The 21,576-nt window shown below is 45.6% G+C and overlaps 1 protein-coding gene and 1 long non-coding RNA gene across 3 annotated transcripts in view; one reads left to right on the forward strand and one right to left on the reverse strand.

Annotated features, from left to right (window-relative positions):
* Positions 1-5,564, reverse strand: part of LOC120986635 — a 28,018-nt gene extending 22,454 nt beyond the window's left edge. Inside the window, exon 1 of the long non-coding RNA XR_005775714.1 lies at positions 5,553-5,564. This is a non-coding gene — a long non-coding RNA (uncharacterized LOC120986635). The remainder of the gene's footprint in view (positions 1-5,552) is intronic.
* An 11,635-nt stretch (positions 5,565-17,199) lies between these two features.
* Positions 17,200-21,576, forward strand: part of LOC120986636 (NXPE family member 3-like) — a 97,842-nt gene continuing 93,465 nt past the window's right edge. For both annotated transcript variants that reach the window (XM_040415301.1, XM_040415302.1), the window contains exon 1: positions 17,200-17,519. In XM_040415301.1, coding sequence (XP_040271235.1) covers positions 17,451-17,519 — 69 coding nt within the window. In that variant the 5' untranslated portion in view covers positions 17,200-17,450. The remainder of the gene's footprint in view (positions 17,520-21,576) is intronic.

A 21,576-nucleotide genomic window follows, 5' to 3' on the forward strand; every position in this document is an offset into this window, starting at 1 on the left:
GGCCCATAATCCTGGGGCAAGAGGCCAGCAGCCAGTCCTCTCCAAAGCCCAGTGGCAAGGTTGGTTTCGCCACAATATCTATTACACTTTGTTTTTGTCAGTAAACACAATAGCGGGTTAAACCAAGGTAAGGCCGAGTTCACATCAGCGTTCAGCCTTTCCGTTCTCCTGCTCCGTTATAGGAGCAGGAGAATGGAAAGGACGGATTCGGCTCATAACTGAGCCGAACGGAGCCTACAGACCCCATAGACTATAATGGGGTCCGTTAGGTTTCCGCTCAGAAGATGATTTTGGAGCGGAGACAAAAGTCCTGCATGCACTACTTTTGTCTCCGCTCCAAAATCATCTTCTGAGCGGAAACCTAACGGACCCCATTATAGTCTATGGGGTCTGTAGGCTCCGTTCGGCTCAGTTATGTGCCGAATCCGTTCTTTACGTTCTCCTGCTCCTATAACGGAGCAGGAGAACGGAGAGGCTGAACGCTGATGTGAACTAAGCCTTAATGTGTTAGTTTATTATAAGCTCCCACTTCGTTTTCTATTATGATTCATTTATATGTTCTTCTTGAACTACATTTTTCACCTTAAGGACCAGGCCATTTTTTGCAAATCTGTCACTTTATGTGGTGATAACTTTAAAACGCTTTTACTTATCCTGGCCATTCTGAGATTGTTTTCTCGTCACATATTGTACTTCATGACAGTGCTAAAATTGAGTCCAAAAAATTCATTTTTATTTATAAAAAAAATGCCAAATTTACCCAAAAAATTGAAAAATTAGCAAATTTCCAAATTTGAATTTCTCTACTTTTATAATAGATAGTGATACCTTCAAAAATAGTTATTACTTTACATTCCCCATATGTCTACTTCATGTTTGGATCATTTTCTGAATGCCATTTTATTTTTTTGGGGACGTTAGAAGGCTTAGAAGTTTAGAAGCAAATCTTGAAATTTTTCAGAAAATTTCCAAAAGACACTTTTTAAGGACCAGTTCAGGTCTGAAGTCACTTTGTGAGGTTTACATAATAGAAACCACCCAAAAATGACCCCATTTTAGAAACTACACCCCTCAAGCTATTCAAAACTTATTTTTAGTAACTTTGTTAGGTGTTCCACAAGAATTAATGGAAAATGGAGATGAAATTTCTGAATTTCAAATTTTTTTGGCAGATTTTCCATTTTAATCTTACTTTAATCTTACTTTAATCTCACTTTAATTTTACACTAACAAAGCAAGGGTTAACACCAAACAAAGCTCGATATTTATGGCCCTGATTCTGTAGTTTACAGAAACACCTCATTTGTGATCATAAACTGCTGTACGGGCACACGGCATTGCGCAGAAGTAAAGGAACGCCATGTGGTTTTTGAAAAGCAGATTTCACTGGGATAATTTTAAGCTGCCATGTCACATTTGAAGACCCCCTGATGCACCCCTAGAGTGGAAACTCCCAAAAAGTGACCCCATTTTAAAAACTACACCCTTCAAGGTATTCAAAACTGATTTTACAAACTTTGTTAACCCTTTAGGTGTTCCACAAGAATCCCCCAGCATAAGGCACTTACCTCGCAGCCCTCATATACATATTAACCGGTTAACCGGTAGGACTTTCATCCCTGTGTATTATAGGGTTTTCACCTAAGGAAGTGCTGGCTAGAGGATCTGGGTGAAGATAGTGCGACAAGCCAGAGACTGGTCACACTTCTTTTATTTATACTACCCTGGGTTGGAAACTCAGCCTGAAACATCCACATAAGTCAGAAGTGGGTATTTCAACCTCTCTATTCCTCAAGTTGCGCTCCATCTTCCCCCACTGAAGGCCTTGCCTTAATTTTTCTAGACCTCCACACTCATTAAAGGAGATCTACACTGCAACAATATTTAAAGGGACATTGCCCCCCTGTCTGGGTGAAGCCTATCACTACTAGCATTAGGCAGGAAACTTTGCATAAGCATTTTACTTAAAGGGCCATAGCCCTAATTTTTCCCAGGACCTTCCACAACAACAAAAGGAGGTTCCTTTTCTCATCCCAGAGAATCATCTCATACATGTCAATGTATTAATTCTACACACCAGAAGAGGCATTCAGAAGCTAAAAAGAGTCCTCACACGTGCACTTATGGTAAAAAAAAGGCAAATACAAGAGTCACACTCGAGAGTCTCAAAAGCCCTACAAAAACTCGGCTTTAGCCCAATCTGATCTAGACAAATACGTCATGAAAAAATCTCAACCACCAACTTCGGTGCACCCAGCCGCAGTAAAAGGCAATCTGTCTCACTTAGAAAATGAACATCTTGGAAGAGATAGCGATGATGAAGATCAAGCAGAGTCTCAATCAGACCTACCTATCTCCAGGTCCTTCATCTCTCAAGCTTTGTCAAAGGCCTTAAATCCAGTGATGGAAGAACTTAGTGTGATCAAAAGTGAAATGAGACAGAATGGCCACAGAGTAGAAGCCTTAGAAGCCACACAGTCTACTTTAACAAATTATACAAAACAAAACTCAGAAGCTCTAGCTGCCTACAAGCTACATATAGACCAGTTATATGACTACATTGAAGATCAAGACAACAGAGGTAGACAGAATAATATCCGTTTAAGGCCTCATGCACACGACCGTATTTTTTCACGGTCCGCAAAATGGGGTTCCGTTGGTCCGTGATCCGTGACCGTTTTTTCGTCCGTGGGTCTTCCTTGATTTTTGGAGGATCCACGGACATGAAAAAAAAGTCGTTTTGGTGTCCGCCTGGCCGTGCGGAGCCAAACGGATCCGTCCTGAATTACAATGCAAGTCAATGGGGACGGATCCGTTTGACGTTGACACAATATGGTGCAATTTCAAACGGATCCGTCCCCCATTGACTTTCAATGTAAAGTCAGGAGTTAATATACCATAGGATCGGAGTTTTCTCCAATCCGATGGTATATTTTAACTTGAAGCGTCCCCATCACCATGGGAACGCCTCTATGTTAGAATATACCATCGGATTTGAGTTACATCGTGAAACTCAGATCCGACAGTATATTCTAACACAGAGGCGTTCCCATAGTGATGGGGACGCTTCAAGTTAGAATATACTACGAACTGTGTACATGACTGCCCCCTGCCGCCTGGCAGCACCCGATCTTTTACAGGGGGCTGTGATCAGCACAATTAACCCTTCAGGTGCCGCACCTGAAGGGGTTAATTGTGCGTATCATAGCCCCCTGTAAGAGATCAGGGGCTGCCAGGCAGCAGGGGGTAGACCCCCCTCCCTCCCCAGTTTGAATATCATTGGTGGCCAGTGTGCGCCCCCCCCCGCCCCCCCTCTATTGTAATATCATTGGTGGCCAGTGTGCGGCCTCCGTCGGTCCCCCTCCCCCCCTCTATTGTAATTTCATTGGTGGCCAGTGTGCGGCCTCCGTCGGCCCCCCTCTATTGTAATTTTATTGGTGGCCAGTGTGCGGCGTCCGTCGGCCCCCCTCCCCCCCTCTATTGTAATTTCATTGGTGGCCAGTGTGCGGCCTCCGTTGGCCCCCCTCCCCCCCTCTATTGTAATTTCATTGATGGCCAGTGTGCGGCCTCCCCTCTCCCCCCCCCCTGCCCGATCATTGGTGCAGCGGAGATTCCGATCGGAGTCCCAGTTTAATTGCTCTGGGGCTCCGATCGGTAACCATGGCAACCAGGACGCTACTGCAGGCCAGGTTGCCATGGTTACTTAGCAATATTACAATATTAGAAGCATCATACTTACCTGCTGGCTGCTGCGCTGTCTGTGTCCGGCCGGGAGCTCCTCCTACTGATAAGTGACAGATCATTAAGCAATGCGCCGCACAGACCTGTCACTTACCAGTAGGAGGAGCTCCCGGCCGGACACAGACAGCGCAGCAGCCAGCAGGTAAGTATGATGCTTCTAATATTGTAATATTGCTAAGTAACCATGGCAACCAGGCCTGCAGTAGCGTCCTGGTTGCCATGGTTACCGATCGCTGCCACCAATGATCGGGGGGGAGAGAGGGGAGGCCGCACACTGGCCACCAATGAAATTACAATAGAGTGGGAGAGGGGGGCCGACGGAGGCCGCACACTGGCCACCAATGAAATTACAATAGAGGGGGGGAGGGGTGATATTACAATAGGGGGGGGCCGGACATTGGCCACCAATGATATTACAATAGAGGGAGGGGGGGGGGCGGGGGAGGCCGCACACTGGCCACCAATGATATTCAAACTGGGGAGGGAGGGGGTCTGCCCCCTGCTGCCTGGCAGCCCCTGATCTCTTATAGGGGGCTATGATATGCACAATTAACCCCTCAGGTGCAGCACCTAAAGGGTTAATTGTGCGGATCACAGCCCCCTGTAAGAGATCGGGTGCTGCCAGGCAGCAGGGGGCAGTCATGTACACAGTTCTCAGTATATTCTAACTAGAAGCGTCCCCATCACTATGGGAACGCCTCTGTGTTAGAATATACTGTCGGATTTGAGTTTTCACGAAGTGAAAACTCATCTCTGAAAAAGCTTTTATGCAGACGGATCTTCGAATCCGTCTGTATGAAAGTAACCTATGGCCACGGATCACGGACGCGGATGCCAATCTTGTGTGCATCCGTGTTCTTTCACGGACCCATTGACTTGAATGGGTCCGTGAACCGTTGTCCGTCAAAAAAATAGGACAGGTCATATTTTTTTGACGGACAGGAAACACGGATCACGGATGCGGCTGCAAAACGGTGCATTTTCAGATTTTTGAAAGTCAATGGGTCCGCGAAAAAAACGGAAAACGGCACAATGGCCACGGATGCACACAACGGTCGTGTGCATGAGGCCTAAGAGGAATCCCAGAATCAGTAGCGACAGACGCAATACCAAAAGCTGTGTCAGAAATATGCTTATCTCTGTTAGGCGAAGACTACTCTGACACAAACACAGAAATATAGTGGCAATTCTGGAGGAGCTGCTCAACCCCTAACACTGTAGCGTGTTTTTCATTGGGGGAGCAGCCCCACCGCATGTGGACCGCAGCAAACGACTATCCCCAGCAAAAAAATGCGTACAATGGAGGATGTCGGCGCGGTCCACATGCACCACAAAGGCATCCTACACAAAACGGAGCATTGTGCGGATGTAAATACAATCATATAAATCACAGAAAAAATGCACCACACGGATATGCCACTGACTATACTGGCTGGTCATAAATGCAGATATTAAAAGCTGAGACTTTCGCCAATATATTCCTGTCAGGAAAATATCGGAGCCCATCATGCACCACGTCACGGTCACTCAGCATGGCAAAGGGTCCTACCACTACGCTAACTGTGGTGTGAACACGGTCTGAAGGTAATGTAATCCGGCTCACAGCCAGGCTTCCACACAAACGCCTAGCAGGACAAACTAGTGCAATGTGAATAAAGCCAGACTGTAAGCCTCACCCATATCAGACCGTGTGATGGAGGTTACTAGGTGCAAAAGAGAGTGTTTGAATGCCAGGTAAAGGCACATACACTACATATAAAACAAGACACAAACACAGAAATGTAGTGGCAAATCTGGGGGAGCTGCTCAACCCCTAACACTGTAGCGTGTTTTTCATTGGGGGAGCAGCCCCACCGCATGTGGACTGCAGCAAACGACTATCCCCAGCAAAAAGATGCATACGTGGAGGATGTCGGCTGTGAGCTGGATTACATCACCTTCAGACCTTGTTCACACCATAGTTAGCGTAGTGGTAGGACCTCTTGCCATACTGAGTGACCGTGACGTGGTGCATGATGGGCTCCAATCTTTTCCTGACAGGAATATATTGGCAAAAGTCTCAGCTTTTAATATCTGCATTTATGACTAGCCAGTATAGTCAGTGGCATATCCGTTTGGTGCATTTTTTCTGTGATTTAGAAGACTACTCTGACCCTATAATTATTGAAAGAGCACATAGGGCTTTGAGACCTAAACCAAAAATTAATGAACCACCTAGGGACGTCATATGTAAACTCCTTAATTTTTCTCAAAAAGAAAACAAGTTATGAAGAAATCAAGAGAAGGTACACAAGTTGAATATGAAGGCTCAACAATACTACTGTTCCAAGATCTTGCATCAGCCACTCTTAATAAGAGACGCGCTCTCAAACCCCTGACGGACTATCTGAGACATAAACGCATCCCTTATCGCTGGTTGTTCCCATTTGGCCTGCTAATAACTTGGCGTGATAAAAAGTCCATCATTAGAACCCCGAGGGATCTACCTGAGGTACTTTCCGCCATGTGCATTGAAGATGTGGACATTTCTGATTGGACCACCTCAAATGATGGCATTATGCCAGAGGAAATCCCCCCTGCTACTCCGCGGGAGATGGTACCTATGGGAAAAGCTCTGAAGAACAAGAGCCGTATCATGGAAGAGGATGACAGATACTTCCAGTTGTGTCTTTATAAACCTGCAAATAAGCAGGCATTCCAATCAACACATTTTAGACCTCATATGGTCTTGTTCATGTGTATAGGTTCCCACAGGTTTTTCCCTCATATGTCTTGCTCATTAATCAGCTCACAGTTAGATCCCTATCTGGAGAGTTGTTATGAGCTTGTAAAGGGATCCCTGGGTCACATTTTTTTACGTGAACACTCCTTCACCTATGTTTACTTCTTATTATGTTTTTATGACTTAGTTTAAATCATTAACAAATTTGCCTCTTCATGGTTTGCTACAACTACTATGCAGCTCTCTAAAATCTTAGTGAACTGCTTGCATCTGATAATTCTCAGAAGGCCAAAATTTTCAAAGTCCCATTTAGGACTAATGGTTCCTCTTGCAGTTTTAGCAAACAAGAGGACCAACTGTCTTTATGTTTTTGCTAATGTTCTGATGTATCTTTGTTATGTCTTAGTTGTTTCAGCTCTTCCTCCCCCCCTCTCTGCCGTGTGTGTCCAAAGATATCTAAGTTCCACAGCCGTCAGTCAACCACAACCTACCTATTTAGGGGCATGCGTCCTTTGTTCTCACTTGTGCACCTGTTTTATGGCTGAGACACGGATAGCTTCATACAATGTTAGAGGCTTTAAAACTCAAGCAAGAATTCAAGCAAGCTGCCTACGCAGATGATCTGCTCTTAATGATCACTAATCCCATAAGAGCTTTCCCAGCGATTGTTAATCTGTTACAAGATTTCGGTTATATCTCTAACTTCAAAATTAACATTTCAAAATCGCAAGCACTAGGCGTAAACATCCCAGCTAAAGAGATCCGAACATTAAGAACCATCTCCTCTTTTGAATGGACCTCCTCAGCTATAAAATTTTTAGGGATTATAATGAGCTTAACTACCGACCATTTCTAAGAGACATCCCAGGGATCCTCAGTTAATGGTCACCTACCTTTATATCCTGGCTAGGACGCAGGAATATATTTAACTCACTAATAGTCCCGAAAGTCACATATCTTATGCAAGCCCTTCCACTAAAACCCCCACGTAGCTTTTTTACCTCCTTTCGAAAGATCTGCTCATCCTGTGTATGGGGTTCGACAAAACCTAGACTCGCTCACAAAATCCTACTACTTCCTGCAGATAGAGGTGGAATTGGACTCCCTTCTTTAGAAAGGTTGTACAAAGCGGTCCACCTTAGCCGTATAGTGGACTGGATCCGAAAACCGGCTCATAAACATTGGATAGCTTTGGAAGAGAGTCTAATGGAACTTCCTCTGAGGAAGCTGATTTTTTCAGACCAATCAACACACATCCCTTTTCCTAGAGATAATAACCTTACCACAGCTACTTACGGTATCTGGAAACTCCCTGAAATAAGAGACCTTTGCTCGAAATATCCATATCCACTGTTAACTATTGGAGACTGTCTTAGAACGTCAGAAGAAGGTTTTCGGTCTCTACCACCTCAACTTCGGAATTCCCAGATGGCACCTATAGAGTTATTAGATTCTGATGGAGCTATCCTAGACTTATATACTATTAGGGACACATTTAAACTCCCAGCACTTAAAGACCTCCAATATATATACTTAAGTACATCGCTAAAAAAATTATATTCAAATGAAAATTGGTCTAGCAAAAACACATGGTTTGAAGATATCCTTATACAAACCAAACAGCCTTCAAAACTGGTGTCTGTTGTTTGGAAGAACTTACTTACTTTAAAATCCCCCCCCCCCCTCGCTGTATTTTCTGAGAGAATGGGAAAGGGATCTTAAGACTAAGTTCACCAAAGCGGACATGAATACCATACTAACCTCTCCAAAAACAACCTCTAGGTGTATAACTATACAAGAAAACACATACAAAGTAATAGCTAGATGGTACCTAACCCCTGTCAGACTAAGGCCTCATGCACATGACCGTATTTTTTCACGGTCCGCAAAACGGGGTTCCGTTGGTCCGTGACCCGTGACCGTTTTTTCGTCCGTGGGTCTTCCTTGATTTTTGGAGGATCAACGGACATGAAAAAAAAGTCATTTTGGTGTCCGCCTGGCCGTGCGGAGCCAAACGGATCCGTCCTGAATTACAATGCAAGTCAATGGGGACGGATCCGTTTGACGTTGACACAATATGGTGCAATTTCAAACTGATCCGTCCCCCATTGTCTTTCAATGTAAAGTCAGGAGTTAATATACCATAGGATCGGAGATTTCTCCAATCCGATGGTATATTTTAACTTGAAGTGTCCCCATCACCATGGGAACGCCTCTATGTTAGAATATACCATCGGATTTGAGTTACATCGTGAAACTCAGAACCGACAGTATATTCTAACACAGAGGCGTTCCCATAGTGATGGGGACGCTTCTAGTTAGAATATACGACGAACTGTGTACATGACTGCCCCCTGCTGCCTGGCAGCACCCAATCTTTTACAGGGGGCTGTGATCAGCACAATTAACCCTTCAGGTGCCGCACCTGTGTCTGTGTCCGGCCGGGAGCTCCTCCTACTGGTAAGTGACAGGTCTGTGCGGCGCATTGCTTAATGATCTGACACTTACCAGTAGGAGGAGCTCCCGGCCGGACACAGACAGCGCAGCAGCCAGTAGGTAAGTATGATGCTTCTAATATTGTAATATTGCTAAGTAACCATGGCAACCAGGCCTGCAGTAGCGTCCTGGTTTCCATGGTTACCGATCGGAGCCCCAGAGCGATTAAACTGGGACTCCGATAGGAATCTCCGCTGCCACCAATGATCGGGCAGGGAAGGGGGGGGGGAGGCCGCACACTGGCCACCAATGAAATCACAATAGAGGGGGGGAGGGGGGCCGACGGAGGCCGCACACTGGCCACCAATGAAATTACAATAGAGGGGGGAGGGGGGACGACGGAGGCTGCACACTGGCCACCAATGAAATTACAATAGAGTGGGGGAGGGGGGCCGACGGAGGCCGCACACTGGCCACCAATGAAATTACAATAGAGGGGGGGAGGGGGGCCGACGGAGGCCGCCCACTGGCCACCAATGATATTCAAAATGGGGAGGGAGGGGGGTCTGCCCCCAGATGCCTGGCAGCCCCTGATTTCTTACAGGGGGCTATGATCAGCACAATTAACCCCTTCAGGTGCCGCACCTGAAGGGGTTAATTGTGCGGATCACAGCCCCCTGTAAGAGATCGGGTGCTGCCAGGCAGCAGGGGGCAGTCATGTACACATTTCTCAGTATATTCTAACTAGAAGCGTCCCCATCACTATGGGAACGCCTCTGTGTTAGAATATACTGTCGGATATGAGTTTTCACGAAGTGAAAACTCATCTCTGAAAAAGCTTTTATGCAGACGGTTCTTCGAATCCGTCTGTATGAAAGTAACCTACGGCCACGGATCACGGACGCGGATGCCAATCTTGTGTGCATCCGTGTTCTTTCACGGACCCATTGACTTGAATGGGTCCGTGAACCGTTGTCCGTCCAAAAAATAGGACAGGTTATTTTTTTTTGACGGATGCGGCTGCAAAACGGTGCATTTTCCGATTTTTCCACGGACCCATTGAAAGTCAATGGGTCCGCGAAAAAAAACGGAAAATGGCACAACGGCCACGGATGCACACAACGGTCGTGTGCATGAGGCCTAAGTAGAATGTACGGTTCCGCTTCTGATCTCTGTTGGAGATGCCACACTGATAGAGGCACATACCTACATATATAGTGGTCGTGTTCCAGAATAAGTGGCTTCTGGACAGAAATAATAGACACTTTTAATACTATTCTTAATGATAAGCGACGTACTCTATCTCTCTGCCCCAAAATAGCTCTCTTAAATTTACTCCCAGCCACTATTCCCCAACCACAGAAACATTTAATTAGACAACTAATATCTGTGGCTAGGATCCTGATCGCCTCAAATTGGAAATCCAGTGTGTCCCCCAAATTGACAGACTGGGTTGACAGAGTGGAGTCTCTTGCTAGGTTAGAGGAATTATCCCACTGGGAACTGAGATCTCATGATAAATACGTTTGCATCTGGTCTAGCTGGAGACTCTGGAGGAACAGATTGGGAATGGGCACAACGGATGTTTAATTGTTCAGTTTCTTATAACCCCACACTTTTATATTTTCCACTGGTGACCCTTAGTAGTCGCACGTCATCATAGCTGGCTGACATACCTCTGTATCCGTTTATAGCCCTGGTTAGGGCATGATCTTGCACAAATCAGACTACAATACCCATTCCATTATCCTTACCCTCCCCCCCTTCCCCTCCTGTTTTCTTTCCCTTTGTCTTAGGTTGTTTGTACCTGTCAGTACCTTCCCCTTTTACAAGGCACTGCTTTATTTTTTATGGCATAGTTTTACTACATTAGACCTGGAATCATCTGGAACAATCAGATCCACGTCAAGCCATTCTTAGTTTCACTATGCTAATGTATATAACATAGCTGTTATGATCGCCCTGATACAATCATTTATACTCTAGGACCTCTGTGGGTCATGTACTTGCAGATGGGGGCGGATCAATATGATGTGCTTTCAGGATCTCCTGTCAATGTCGATATGTCACGATGTTTGTGCACTTACCGGATATGTCATCCATTTCGCATTGTATGCCGTATGTTAAATTTTTTTTACATACCTTTAAAAAGTTTCATACTTTGAAATCAATAAAAAGATTTTGAAAAGAAAAGGTGTTCCACAAGAATTAATGAAAAATAGAGATAATATTTCAAAATTTTACATTTTTGGCAGATGTTTCATTTTAATCCATTTTTTCTAGTTACAAAGCAAGGGTTAACAGCCAAACAAAACTCAATATTTATGGCCCCGATTCTGTAGTTTACAGAAACACCCCATATGTGGTCGTAAACTGCAGTATGGGCACAAGGCAGGGCGCAGAAGCAAAGGAACATCATATGGTTTTTGGGAGGCAGATTTTGCTGCACTGGTTTTTTGACACCATGTCCCATTTGAAGCCCCCTGATGCACCCCTAGAGTGGAAACTCCCAAAAACTGACCCCATTTTGGAAACTACGGGATAAGGTGGCAGTTTTGCTGGTACTATTTTAGGGTACATATGATTTTTGGTTGCTCTATATTACACTTTTTGTGAGGCAAGGTAACAAGAAATAGCTGTTTTGGTACTGTTTTTATTTTCTGTTATTTACAAGATTCATCTGACAGCTTAGATCATGTGGTATTTTAATAGAGCAGGTTGTGACGGATGTGATAATACCAAATATGACAAATTTTTTGTTGTTGTATGTTTCAGTTTTACATAATAAACATTTTAAAAACATTCTGAAAGCCGTAGTTTTTATTTTTTATTTCTTGGCCGACTGTCTTGTGTAGGGGCTCATTTCTTTTCATGATGGGATGACGATATGATTGGTACTATTTTAGGGCATATATAACTTTTTGATCGCTTGCTATTACACTTTTTTGTAACGGGGTGCCGAAGGCGCACTCGGTCTCCCATCAGCCGCAGACCTGTGTTTGACCTCGTTCCCAGGGCGGCTTTGTTAGCTGGCAGGCTCCCTGCTCCTAGGTCTGCCTTGAGCGCCGAGCTGATCACTCGGTGCTCGACTGGTTGGTCTGTCGGTCATGTGACGCTGGCCACGTCACATGACCCTCACTCCTCACTATAAATACAGGCAGCCTGCTGGCCACAGGTTGCCTGTTAGTTTAGGTTCCTGGCAGTTGTTGGATACCTGTGTACTTACCTGATCCTGTTCCCTGACGATCCTTAGCCTGCTCCTCCTGTACTGCACATCCCTCCTGGTATTTTGACCTTGGCTTCCACCTGACTATTCTTTGCGGACTCCTTTGGTACTTCTTGACTCTCCTGGTATTTCTTTGCTTTTCCCTCTGTACTGCGTTGTCCTCTTGGTTTTGACCCGGTCCGTTCACTATCCGTTATTTGTCTTGTCTGTCCTTCCCGCACGTATCCTAAGTTAGGGACTGCCGTCCAGTTGTCCCCTGTCATCAGGACTCGTGAGGCAAGTAGGCAGGGCCAGGGGTGAGGGTGGAGCGCAGTGGTCACTATCCTCCCCCCTGTGTGTGTGTGTATGTGACCGTTACATTTTTGTGATGTAAGGTGACAAAAAATTGCTTTTTTGACACGGTTTTTATTTTAATTTTTTTACAGTGTTTTCCTGAGGGGTTAGGTCATGTGATATTTTTATATGGAAGGATCTTACAGACGCGGAGATACCTAATATGTCAACTTTTTTTATTTATGTAAGTTTTACACAATAATATCATATTTTAAACAAAAAAGTGTCTTCATATTCTCAGAGCCCTAGTTTTTTCAGTTTTTGGGCGATTGTCTTTGGTAGGGTTTTATTTTTGCGGGATGAGGTGACGGTTTGATTGGCACTATTTTGGGGTGCATATGACTTTTTGATTGTTTGCAATTACACTTTGTGTGATGTAAGGTGAGGGTGTAATGACAGACGTCACGCACAGGGAGGAAAACAGGGAAAGCCCTGCCCAAGGGAGAGGGAAAGATGGTGACCCCCTAACTCACCTTGCGGCTGGCACCTGACTGCCCTGACTTTCCTAGACGGGTTCCTCATCCGGAGGGTAGCGTTCTGGACCAACTACCAGAGAACGCAGCAACACAGCTCCAGAAGGTCAGAATAGATGTCCAGGCAGGAAGCTCTATCTCTGGCAACCAGAGAAGTGTGAGAGAGGAATATAAAGAGGTCTGGGAGTGCTGGACAAGGAACAGCTGAGGGGAAGGAGCTACGGATCCCTGAGTGAGCCAAAAGGGTTTGCAAAGCAAACCCAGAAAGCTACCATAAGGAAAACAGCCCTATCTTAAATAGAGCGTGCAGCCAACCGCTGCGACTTCCTAAACCCGGGTATAACGGAGTTAGGCGTGGTTCTCGATACCCTCGTGACAGAGGGTGAGCCGCAACAACCGGGGGCTGAATCTATGTTTCCCCGTTTTGTGGTTCAACAAGAAATGCTGTACCGGGTAAATCAACTACGGGGGTGAGTCCTCATCCTCCATCTCGTCATCCTCCAGAACTGTGCCTTGGCTGGACAATTGTGTACCTGGCATTTGTGGGTGCAGGAACCCACCCTTAGAGCCACTTGGGAATGACTGGCCGGAAACCCTATGAAATGATCCCTCTTCCTCCTCCTCCTGTGCCACATCCTCTTCCATCCAGAAGCGTTTTTTTCAAGGAGGCATAGAAGTTGGAAATTAACGCTTAGAATGGCGTTATCGGCTCTGGTCATGTTGGTGGAGTACTCAAAACAGTGCAACAAGGAACACAGATCTCGCATGGAGGCCCACTCATTGGTGGTGAAGTGGTGCTGTTCCGCCGAGCGACTCACCTATGCATGCTGCAGCTGAAACTCCACTATCGCCTGCTGCTGCTCGCACAGTCTGGCCAGCATGTGCAAGGTGGAGTTCCACCTGGTGGGCACGTCGCATATGAGGCGGTGAGCTGGAAGGCCGAAGTTACGCTGCAGCGCTGACAGGCGAGCAGCAGCAGGGTGAGAACGCCGAAAGCGCGCACAGACGGCCCGCACTTTATGCAGCAGCTCTGACATATCGGGGTAATTTTTAAGGAACCTCTGCACTACCAAATTCAGCACATGCACCAGGCAAGGTATGTGCATCAAACCGGCTAGTCCCAGAGCTGCTACGAGATTTCGCCCATTATCGCACACCACCAGGCCGTGCTTGAGGCTCACTGGCACCAACCACTCATCGGTCTGTTGTTCAGGGCCCGTCCACAGCTCCTGCGCGGTGTGGGGTTTGTCCCCCAAACAGAAGTTTTAAAACTGCCTGCTGTCGTTTACCCCTGGCTGTGCTGAAGTTGGTGGTGAAGGTGTTACGCTGACCGGATGAAGAGACGGTAGAGGATAAGGAAGCAGAGTAGGAGGAGGAAGCAACAGAAGGCAATCTGAAGCACCCTGCAATCTTCGGTGGTGAAAGAACATGCACCAAACTGCTATCCGCCCCAGGCCCAGCCGCCACTGCTTTTACCCAGTGTGCTGTTAGAGAGATATAATGTCCCTGACCGTGCTTACTGGTCCACGTATTCGTAGTTAGGTGGACCTTGCCACAGATGGCGTTGCGCAGTGCACACCTGATTTTGTCCCCCACTTGGTTGTGCAGGGAAGGGATGGCTCGCCTGAACAAGTAGTGACGGCTGGGCATGACATACTGTGGGATAGCCACCACCATAAGGCTTTTAAAACTCTCCGTCTCCACCAGACGGAATGACAGCATTTCAAAGGACAGTCATTTTGAAATGCTGGCATTCAGGGCCAGGGATCGCGTGTGGGTAGGGGGGTACTTCCTCTTCCGCTCCAGTGTTTGGGAGATAGAGAGCTGAACGCATCCGTGGGACATTGTGGAGATACTTGGTGACCCAGGTGGTGGTGTTGCTGTCAGATCCTCTGTTTGCGGGGTGGCAGGAGACACTGTTACTCCACAGGTGGATCAAGAGGCCGAGACTGCAGCAGAAGAGGAAGCAGGAGGAGCCAGAGAACTTTCTTTGTTTTTGAGATGTCTACTCCACTGCAGCTCTTGCTTTACACTTAGATACCTGTTCATGCATGTTGTGCTCAGGTGGAGAAAGTTTATGCCTCGCTTTAGGCTCTGATTGCACAGTTCGGGTTCGCTCAACCCAAATTACCAAATGTTACTGAAACACCATTAACTAACCATGATGTATTTTGTAGATGGCTCCAGATGGTAGAATGATGAACAAGGACACTTTGTCACTAGGTATTTAAAGATGGTAAGGTAATTATATAAAAACCACTCCCCTCCTGTGCTTCTGCATGGGAGGCGGAATTGAAGGCACTCACTGATACATGTACATTGGGACTGAGAATTTATTGTTACACAGATTCTAGGTATGTTTTCGGGGTAGCACATGACTTTGGTTTGCCCGATGAAGTCAGAAATCCCCTAGTTTTCCAGATAACACCAATCAAGTATTCAGAAGCAGTACAGAGCCTCATAGAGGCCTTAGAGCTGCCCACAGAGGTACCCATTATTAAAGTACCAGCCCACGTGAAGAAAGATGATCCGCAAGTCATAGGAAATGCTCAAGCAGCCAAACAAGAAGCTGGTCTGCCACTCCTGACAATGTCTTTGCCAACTGCGCCAGACTTATCGCTCAGAACTACAGGCTCAGATAACGCCTCAAGACAAATGGGTATGGATGGAGGCGGGGGCCACAAAGGCAGGAGAGCTCTGGCAGGTGAATGGCAAAACATGTTTGCCTCTGAGTTTGTATCCAATGATGGCCAATTTTGCACATGGGCCTACTCATTTGTCGAAAAGAGCTATGAGCGCACTAGTGTTAGAACATTGGTTTGCCCCTGGAATTCAGACCCTCTTTGAAAAGTTTGTTCAGGGTTGTCTTACATGTGCCAGACATAACCCTGGGAGGTTCGTAAAGAGCCCCAAGAAACACACTCTCAAACCTTTGTATTAGTTTAAAAGAGTTCAGGTGGATAACATACAGCTACCCAAGGTGAGCACATATGATTATGTCCTTGTAGCCATTGATGTATTCTCAGGCTGGCCAGTAACTATGTCTATGGCCAAAAACACTGCTAAGAAAATATTGTCAGAGGTAGTCTACAGATATGGGATTCTAGAGGTCATAGAGTCAGACAGAGGTACTCATTTCACTAGGGGAGATAATAGGACACATACTGAAGACCCTAGGGATCACACAAGCTCTGCACACTTTCAACTGTAGTTGGTGGTCCCAGATGGAATCACCCAGGTGGAACTGGTACTGCGTTTATCATTTTCTGTTTTAAGTAGCTCCGGGATCTAAGTGGAAGTTCAGATGGAGGAGATTCTTTGGCAGGAAGGCAGTGTCCGTCCCAGGCCTCCCATCACTGAAGTGTTCGTGGTGGTGACCAGAGGAGGAAATAAGTGGACCTTCAGGGCGATTTCAGGCCTACTCCAGGTGGCTACACTTCCAGGCAGCACCATACTGGTCAAGGGATACGCCATGTTGAATGACAACACTGTCCAACCAAGGGACAGCAACGCTCGAGATGATGCCCACTTTCCTGATTCCACAGCCGAGGACCACAGCTACGCAGAAACTTTTAGGCTTACTGCTGATGCTCCAAGCGGTATGGCTGACCTACTGGATCCTAGTGATTCCAACACAGGAGCAGAAGAAGGTGTATCCAGAACTATGGACAACGATGCATGGGACAACAATGCTGCACCTACATCCACTTAGATAGTGCGTGCTTGTGTTCCTTGTGTGATTCAAATAAAATGCATGATTGTTTGGAAACATACAACTACTAGACAGACCGGATTGATGCATGCATCGCATGGTTTATGCAGCTTATCTGTATACTCTGGGATATACGAGCTGTCTAAGGTGTCACAAGAGGAGGGAAATGTTAAAGAAGTTCCCTGTGACTTCCATTTTAATAAAGGACTTTTGTTAAAATTTCTGTGTGACTATTAGAAGAAGAAGACGGTGACATAAGCTAAAAACTATAGAAGTTAGCAAGTGTGTGGTAAGATAAGATACGCTATGTATCTGCTAAATAACCAGTGTGCATTTCTTGCTAAAAGAAAACTATAGTCTCAGCAGTTAACCCATCAGTAGAAAAGAGAAAGCTCATAGAATAATAACCAATCAATGGATGGATTTAGTTCTGACCAATTAGAAGTCTTATTTATAAACCAATGATGTCAATACTTTAAGAGGTTACACCCTTTGAATAGGGATAAATAAAGAGCCTAGGACACTCCCAATTTCAGTTCCTTGCAGAATTTTAACTGTCTGCTGACTTCTGTCATTTTCCTCCGTGTACGTCATTCACCTGGAACACTTGGCTCGATCCTCACGTCACTGACCCTTGGTCTGCCACAACATAAGCTACAGGTTTCTCCTCCTCTGATGACATTCCTCTGGATGCGTCCTGTGATAATTCTGTACAATTATGATAAGGAAGAAGTGACTGGAGTAACTGGAGTGACTGGAGTGACTGGAGTGACTGGAGTGACTTGTGACTGAAGCAGCCAGTACTCGATGTCGAAGACAATGAAGAAGCTGCTGTTCTCCATTGCAACATTCTGCACACTTTCTTTCCTCACAGGGGTAAGTCCTGTATATAGCAAATATATGTATTTATATTGGATCGTCCACTAATATGCTGGAGTAGGACATGCCCAGAGATCGACTGTGAATCCACATGAACCAACATTCTGGTGACTTCAGATCAAACTTTTTAATCACCTGACAATTGCATAGCTTACACATTTTTGATACACAAGTCTTTACCCATGACATATTACTGAATGATTTGGGTTTACTGGGTTTGAAACAATGTTTGGGCCAGCACAATACCTACAGTCGGGAGATCAAGGCGTTCTTATGAATGTCTACCCATTTTTTACTCCAACATAAGTTTTTCACCTTAATGAACGGTTCTATTTGCAAACGAGGGGGAAAGCGACCTCCACAGGGACGAATTCTCCCTCGTCATTTGCAAATTGATAAGGCCAGTTGGTAGACCCGTTATATTTTGTCTTCTTCTAACCCTTTAATTTCATCCGGTTTGGCTGGTTCGTGTTATTGACAACCCTTTGGATAGACATGGAAGTCCAGTTTTCAAGAGTTTGTGACATATTTCATTTATTAAGACTGGAGTTTTAGACAGCTGATTGGCAGGAGTCTTGGGTGTTGGATCCTCACCGATCAGACACTGATGACCTATCCTGAGATAGGTCATCAGTATTAACATCTCGGGAAACCCCTTTAAGGGTCCACTACAGACAAGCAGCCCCCTCTCTACATTACAGTTCCAGTGTTACCCTCACTGTTTGCCGTGATACTTATGCAGCTCCATAAGGTCAATGTAAGTCCACACTTTGCAAACACATCCAGATATTTTGTATGGGGGGTAACAAAACATTGTCACTCAAGCAGGACATACTCTGACAAAGGGTGATTGATAAGCTTTAGAAAAGATGGAAGATGCACTCCTTTGGGGAGAGGTGCAGTGGTATAAGGGTGAGACCCAAATATAGTCAATATGAATAAAACCACACACTCTCAAGGTAGTATACAAAGAGTATTTTTGACTTTTTTCTTTTTTCGAAGTAATCTTTTTGATTAAATTCCTGAGATACATACCTGTATGGTATTAAGGAACATTAAAATTAAATCTACCTTTGCATACTACCTTTAAAGGGTGATTGATAGGTAGAGCCACCACCTCAGCACTCCAAGGCTTCCGTTGAGTAGCTATTGTTCTCGTTGGGGGTAAGCATATATTAGATATCCTGGCACTATATAGCTACAATATATTATACTACAATTGGAGATTATATATATTGGTAACTTCAAATAACATAAATCCCTGGTTGGGAAGGGCTAATCGTTATCAGAGGTGATTCCTTTATATCTCTTTTGGGTGGGAGATATAGCACCTTGTCTGTTTGGTGATAAATATCCAAAGGGCTCTTCACATGGGTCGAGAATCTGCCAGATAATCGCTAATCAGCATTCATAGGAATGCTCATTAGTGATAATCTGGCAGTGTAAAGGTTGCGGTGATTACTCATTAAATAAGCAAAACTCTAGTTCCTCAATTGTTAGTGTAGGCACATAAATCATCAGATCTAGCTGTGTGATCACCATCTGATGCTTGAGTCAGTGTGGGCACGAGTGATGGCATTAGTGATTGCTCCTCCCCATACTGTGGAGGAGATCACTGCACTGACGAGCAGGCGACTGTCGGGAAGGAACTCTTCCCTCCCTGACAATATCCTGCAGTATTGTCCCGTCTAGCGGGACCTTAACAAATCCACTATCTAAGGGCTCTTTCACACCTGCGTTTTTGTCTTCCGGCATAGAGTTCCGTCGTCGGGGCTCTATGCCGGAAGAATCCTGATCAGGATTATCCTAATGCATTCTGAATGGAGAGAAATCCGTTCAGGATGCATCAGGATGTCCAGTTCCGGAACGGAACGTATTTTGGCCTGAGAAAATACTGCAGCATGCTGCGCTTTTTGCTCCGGCCAAAAATCCTGAAGACTTGCCGCAAGGCCGGATCCGGGATTAATGCCCATTGAAAGGCATTGATCCGGATCCGGCCTTAAGCTAAACGTCGTTTCGGCGCATTGCCGGAGCCGACATTTAGCTTTTTCAGAGTGGTTACCATGGCTGCCGGGACGCTAAAGTCCTGGCAGCCATGGTAAAGTGTAGCGGGGAGCGGGGGAGCAGCATACTTACCGTCCGTGCGGCTCCCCGGGCGCTCCAGAGTGACGTCAGGGCACCCCAAGCGCATGGATCATGTGATCACATGGATCATGTCATCCATGCGCATGGGGCGCTCTGACGTCATTCTGGAGCGCCCCGGGAGCCGCACGGACTGTAAGTATACCGCTCCCCGCTCCTACTATGGCAACCAGGACTTTAATAGCGTCCTGGGTGCCATAGTAACACTGAAAGCATTTGGAAGACGGTTCCGTCTTCAAATGCTTTCAGTACACTTGCGTTTTTCCGGATCCGGAGAGTAATTCCGGCAAGTGGAGTACACGCCGGATCCGGACAACGGAAGTGTGAAAGAGGCCTCAGTAATACAGACAACAATATAGAGACAGAGATGCCCTATCAGATGCTCCAGAAGTTTAAAAGTGCGCGGGAGCAGTCTCCCCTCTTGTAGATTCCCTTTTTCTTCACATTTTTTCAGTTTTTCCTTGATAATATTTTCTTAATTAATTCTCTAATAAAAGTAATGTTTTAACCTCCTAAGGCCCCTTACACACGGGCGAGTTTTCCCCGCGGGTGCAATGCGTGAGGTGAACGCATTGCACCCGCACTGAATCCGGACCCATTCATTTCTATGGGGCTGTGCACACGAGCGGTGATTTTCACGCATCACTTGTGCGTTGCGTGGAAATCGCAGCAAGCTCTATATCCTGCATTTTTCACGCAACGCAGGCCCCATAGAGGTGAATGGGGCTGCGTGAAAAATGCAAGCATCCGCAAGCAAGTGCAGATGCGGTATGATTTTCACTCATGGTTTCTAGGTGGCGATCGGGATGGGGACCCGATCATTATTATTTTCCCTTATAACATGGTTATAAGGGAAAATAATAGCATTCTTAATGCAGAATGCTAAGTAAATTAGGGATGGAGGGGTTAAAAAAAACAAAAAAAGCATTAAACTCACCTCATCCACTTGTTCACGCAGCTCGGCTTGTCTTCTTTCTTCTTCTTTGAGGACCTGGGAGGAAAAGGACCTTTGGTGATGGACCATGTGATGAGCGCAGTGACGTCACCAAAGGTCCTTTTCTCCCAGTTCCTCAAAGAAGAAGAAAGAAGACAAGCCGGGCTGCGTGAACAAGAGGATGAGGTCATTTTAGTGTTTTTTGCCCCCTCCATCCCTAATTTACTGCTATTATTTTCCCTTATAACCATGTTATAAGGGAAAATATTAAAATCTACAGAATACCTAACCCAAACCCGAACCTCTGTGAAGAAGTCCGGGTTTGGGTCTGGGTACCACATCCAGTTTTATCTCATGCGTGTGCAAAATGCATTGCACTCACACGGAAAAAACTGAATAACGCAACGCAATCGCATACAAAACTCACCCCACTTGCAGGCAAAATCGCACGATTTTCCCGCGACGCACCCGTATCCTATCCGGCCCTCACACGCGACGCCCGTGTGAAAGAGGCCTAACAGTCACGTTAAAATTGGAAAAACCCTCCCAAAAATTTCACTTTTTTATTTTATATTTTTAATATGTGTCTGCAGTAAATCTTGTTGGCACACAACTCAGGGGACACTATTGCATTTTTAACTCCTTGGTAACATCATTAATTTCAGCTTTAAGGACTAGGGATGAGCGGACCCTAGTCTTTAAGGCTTAAATGAATGATGTCATAGCCAACATTGTTTTTGTATTTTTAAAAAAAAATTTAATTTTTTTTTATAAATTTGGGAAGACCCCAAAACATTGGGAAAATAGAAAATAGTATGCAAAGAGAAAGTGCGCTGAAGTCTAACAATGGCTGGGTGCGGACGGTATGCTTGTCTACTCAGCACAAGGTACGGACAAGTCCTGTGGGATCCATGCCTGGTTCATTATAATGAACGTGAGCTTCTCCACGTTGCCTGTGGACAGGCGGCTGCGCTTGTC

The sequence above is a fragment of the Bufo bufo genome, chromosome 1 (genome assembly GCF_905171765.1).
Source record: "Bufo bufo chromosome 1, aBufBuf1.1, whole genome shotgun sequence".
NCBI classification, from domain to species: Eukaryota; Metazoa; Chordata; class Amphibia; order Anura; family Bufonidae; genus Bufo; species Bufo bufo.